Below are 4,789 nucleotides of genomic sequence, written 5' to 3' on the forward strand. Positions count from 1 at the left end.
CTCGGACATTCCCGGGCAGACACGGGGACGGACATGGACATTCCCGGGCAGACACTGGGACGGACACGGACATTCCCGGGCAGACACTGGGACGGACATTCCCGGGCACACACAGGGACGGACACTGACATTCCCGGGCACACACGGGGACGGACACTGACATTCCCGGGCACACACGGCACACGGGGACGGACACTGACATTCCCGGGCACACACGGGGACAGACACGGACATTCCCGGGCAGACACGGGGACGGACACTGACATTCCCGGGCACACACGGGGACGGACACTGACATTCCCGGGCACACACGGGGACGGACTCGGACATTCCCGGGCAGAGACGGGGACGGACATTCCTGGGCAGAGACGGGGACGGACACGGACATTCCCGGGCAGACACGGGGACGGGGACGGACATTCCCGGGCAGACACGGGGACGGGGACGGACATTCCCGGGCAGAGGGCAGACACGGGGACGGGGACGGACATTCCCGGGCAGACACGGGGACGGACATTCCCGGGCAGAGACGGGGACGGACATTCCCGGGCAGACACGGGGACACGCGGATGACTCTGACATTCCCGGATATTCCCGGGGCTCCGCGCGCTCACCCATCAGCTCCTGGTTGTTGATGGTCCAGGGCTCCGCTGCGTCGAAGTGGGTATCACCCCCAATTCCGGGCCCGGGGAAGAAGGCGTGTGCCAGGAAGCCCCCCACCCCATCGAAGGGGGTGCTGTCGCCGTGGAAACCCTCGGCAAAGTAGATCATGATGTCGGCGTAGGTCTGGGCTCCGGATTGGATCTGGTAATACGGGATCTCCCGGAATCTCAGCGGGGTCAGCTTATCCCAGACTCCGATCGCTCGCCGGATCGCACGCTTGGTCTCGTATTCCCCCACCTTCGGGGTGTAGTTCTGGATACTGCCAGCAGGGGGGGGGGGGGAAGGAAGGAGGGGCAGGGACGTGCTGACAGAGCTGGAGTCTGTTTGAGCTGTTAAACCTTGATCAGTATTCCAAGGTGGTTACTGCTGCCTTGGATCTTACGATCTCAAAATTTCAGCTTGTGACACTATCTGGTGCCCTATTCCCACTTTAAGAAGCTGTGGTTCAAACCTCTTACTGGAGTTCAAATTGCCAACTTCAATTTACTACTATGCCAAACCTTTGTTTGATTGATTCAGTTCTGAAAAAGTAAGGCATTGTTAAAGACATCTATTTAGATGGACAATCTAAAGCCAATCACTATTGCATTATAGTTTGTGAGATCCTCTCACCAAATATTTTATTGGGTCTGTCAGCAAACCAACAATGACCACACTGTAAAAGTTATAAACTGGCAAGAAAATAGGGTTCTCCAAAAATCTGAAAGATGGTCACACACAGGGCACAGCAAGATCCCGTACCCCGCACACACACACACAGGGCACAGCAAGGTCCCGGACCCTGCACACACACAGGGCACAGCAAGATCCCGTACCCCGCACACACACAGGGCACAGCAAGATCCCAAACCGCCCTCTCCCCTCCGAATACACACACACAGGGCACAGCAAGATCCCGTACCCCGCACACACACACACAGGGCACAGCAAGGTCCCGGACCCTGCACACACACAGGGCACAGCAAGATCCCGTACCCCGCACACACACAGGGCACAGCAAGGTCCCGGACCCAGCGCGCACACAGGGCACAGCAAGATCCCGTACCCTGCGCGCACACAGGGCACAGCAAGATCCCAAACCGTCCTCTCCCCCACACACACACACAGGGCACAGCAAGATCCCGTACCCCACACTCACACAGGGCACAGCAAGATCCCATACCGCCCTCACCCACTGCACACAGAGCACAGCAAGATCCCGTACCACACTTGCCCCGACACAGAGCTGACGCCAACAGAAACTGCCCAGGACAGGGACTGGTGCCAACAGGGTCAGGGGCCAGGAACAGCGCCATGGTCTTCGCACCTGCCCTGGCCCTGGCCGACTCCGGGCGTCGCCTCCCCCTCCCCCTTGTCCCCGCGGCAGGGGCTGTTTTACCTGAAGGTGATCTCGGGCTGGCTCCACTTCAGGCCCTGGATGGCGAAGCGCTTCCTCCTCCTCAGGTTGGTCTTCAGGATCGGCCCAAACTTATCGGGCACTCCGCAACGGGGTTTCTTCATCCACCTACCAGGGGCAACATCACAGATGAGAAGAAGGTTAGACTCCCCACAGTGTGGAGACAGGCCCTTGGGCCCAGCAATGACCCTCCGAAGAGTAACCCTCCCAGACCCATTCCCCTATTACTCTACATTTACCTCTAACTAATGCATCTGACACTGTGGGTAGGTTAGCACGGCCAGTCCACCCTAACCTGCACATCCCTGGGCACTGTGGGTAATTTAGCACGGCCAGTCCACCCTAACCTGCACATCCCTGGGCACTATGGGTAGGTTAGCATGGCCAATCCACCCTAACCTGCACATCCCTGGGCACTATGGGTAGGTTAGCACGGCCAGTCCACCCTAACCTGCACATCCCTGGGCACTATGGGTAATTTAGCACGGCCAGTCCACCCTAACCTGCACATCCCTGGGCACTATGGGTAATTGAGCACGGCCAGTCCACCCTAACCTGCACATCCCTGGGCACTATGGGTAATTGAGCACGGCCAGTCCACCCTAACCTGCACATCCCTGGGCACTATGGGTAATTGAGCACGGCCAGTCCACCCTAACCTGCACATCCCTGGGCACTATGGGTAATTTAGCAAGCCCAATCCACCCTAACCTGCACATCCCTGGGCACTATGGGTAATTTAGCAAGCCCAATCCACCCTAACCTGCACATCCCTGGGCACTATGGGTAATTTAGCAAGCCCAATCCACCCTAACCTGCACATCCCTGGGCACTATGGGTAATTTAGCAAGCCCAATCCACCCTAACCTGCACATCCCTGGGCACTATGGGTAATTTAGCAAGCCCAATCCACCCTAACCTGCACATCCCTGGGCACTATGGGTAATTTAGCAAGCCCAATCCACCCTAACCTGCACATCCCTGGGCACTATGGGTAATTTAGCAAGCCCAATCCACCCTAACCTGCACATCCCTGGGCACTATGGGTAATTTAGCAAGCCCAATCCACCCTAACCTGCACATCCCTGGGCACTATGGGTAATTTAGCAAGCCCAATCCACCCTAACCTGCACATCCCTGGGCACTATGGGTAATTTAGCAAGCCCAATCCACCCTAACCTGCACATCCCTGGGCACTATGGGTAATTTAGCAAGCCCAATCCACCCTAACCTGCACATCCCTGGGCACTATGGGTAATTTAGCAAGCCCAATCCACCCTAACCTGCACATCCCTGGGCACTATGGGTAATTTAGCAAGCCCAATCCACCCTAACCTGCACATCCCTGGGCACTATGGGTAATTTAGCAAGCCCAATCCACCCTAACCTGCACATCCCTGGGCACTATGGGTAATTTAGCAAGCCCAATCCACCCTAACCTGCACATCCCTGGGCACTATGGGTAATTTAGCAAGCCCAATCCACCCTAACCTGCACATCCCTGGGCACTATGGGTAATTTAGCAAGCCCAATCCACCCTAACCTGCACATCCCTGGGCACTATGGGTAATTTAGCAAGCCCAATCCACCCTAACCTGCACATCCCTGGGCACTATGGGTAATTTAGCAAGCCCAATCCACCCTAACCTGCACATCCCTGGGCACTATGGGTAATTTAGCAAGCCCAATCCACCCTAACCTGCACATCCCTGGGCACTATGGGTAATTTAGCAAGCCCAATCCACCCTAACCTGCACATCCCTGGGCACTATGGGTAATTTAGCAAGCCCAATCCACCCTAACCTGCACATCCCTGGGCACTATGGGTAATTTAGCAAGCCCAATCCACCCTAACCTGCACATCCCTGGGCACTATGGGTAATTTAGCAAGCCCAATCCACCCTAACCTGCACATCCCTGGGCACTATGGGTAATTTAGCAAGCCCAATCCACCCTAACCTGCACATCCCTGGGCACTATGGGTAATTTAGCAAGCCCAATCCACCCTAACCTGCACATCCCTGGGCACTATGGGTAATTTAGCAAGCCCAATCCACCCTAACCTGCGGGAGAGGGAGCGAGGGATTCAGAATTGCCTTGACCACAGAAGGCCGAGGGTAGCAATGAAAGAGCGGTTTCCATGCTAGAATCGAGAGGGAGAGAGAGGGAGAGGGAGCGAGGGATTCAGAATTGCCTTGACCACAGAAGGCCGAGGGTAGCAATGAAAGAGCGGTTTCCATGCTAGAATCTGTGACTCTGAGAGGTGACATGGTGGCTCAGTGGTTAGTGCTGCTGCCTCACAGCACCAGGGACCTGGGTTCGATTCCTGCCTCGGGTAACTGTCTATGTGGAGTTTGCACATTCTCCCCCCAGTGCATCTGTGTGGGTTTCCTCCCACAGTCCAAAGACGTGCAGGTTAGGGTGGATTGGCCGTGCTAAATTACCCATAGTGCCCAGGGATGTGCAGGTTAGGGTGGATTGGCCATGCTAAATTACCCATAGTGCCCAGGGATACGCAGGTTAGGGTGGACTGGCCGTGCTAGATTACCCATAGTGCTGAGAGATGTACTGGTTTGGTGCGTTAGTCAGGAGTAAGTGTCGGAGAATTGGCCTGGATGGGATCCCCTTCGGTGGGTCGTAGTGTGGACTGGCTGGGCCGAATGGCCTGCATAGAAAGGGCAGATGCAGTTTTATCCGGTGCCAGCAGGAGGCGCTGGGAGATGAAATGTT

At 56.2% G+C, this 4,789-nt stretch overlaps 1 protein-coding gene across 1 annotated transcript; it reads right to left on the reverse strand.

The window, feature by feature from the left end:
- Positions 1-129: 129 nt before the first annotated feature.
- LOC122545920 (matrix metalloproteinase-16-like) lies at positions 130-2,167 on the reverse strand (the record flags this gene model as incomplete). The annotated part of the gene is made up of 2 exons (XM_043684791.1): positions 130-922; positions 2,042-2,167. Coding segments are annotated over 2 exons (919 nt in total), but the record flags the coding sequence as incomplete, so codon positions are not given.
- Positions 2,168-4,789: the final 2,622 nt, after the last annotated feature.

The sequence above is a fragment of the Chiloscyllium plagiosum genome, unplaced genomic scaffold (genome assembly GCF_004010195.1).
Source record: "Chiloscyllium plagiosum isolate BGI_BamShark_2017 unplaced genomic scaffold, ASM401019v2 scaf_80730, whole genome shotgun sequence".
NCBI lineage: Eukaryota > Metazoa > Chordata > Chondrichthyes > Orectolobiformes > Hemiscylliidae > Chiloscyllium > Chiloscyllium plagiosum.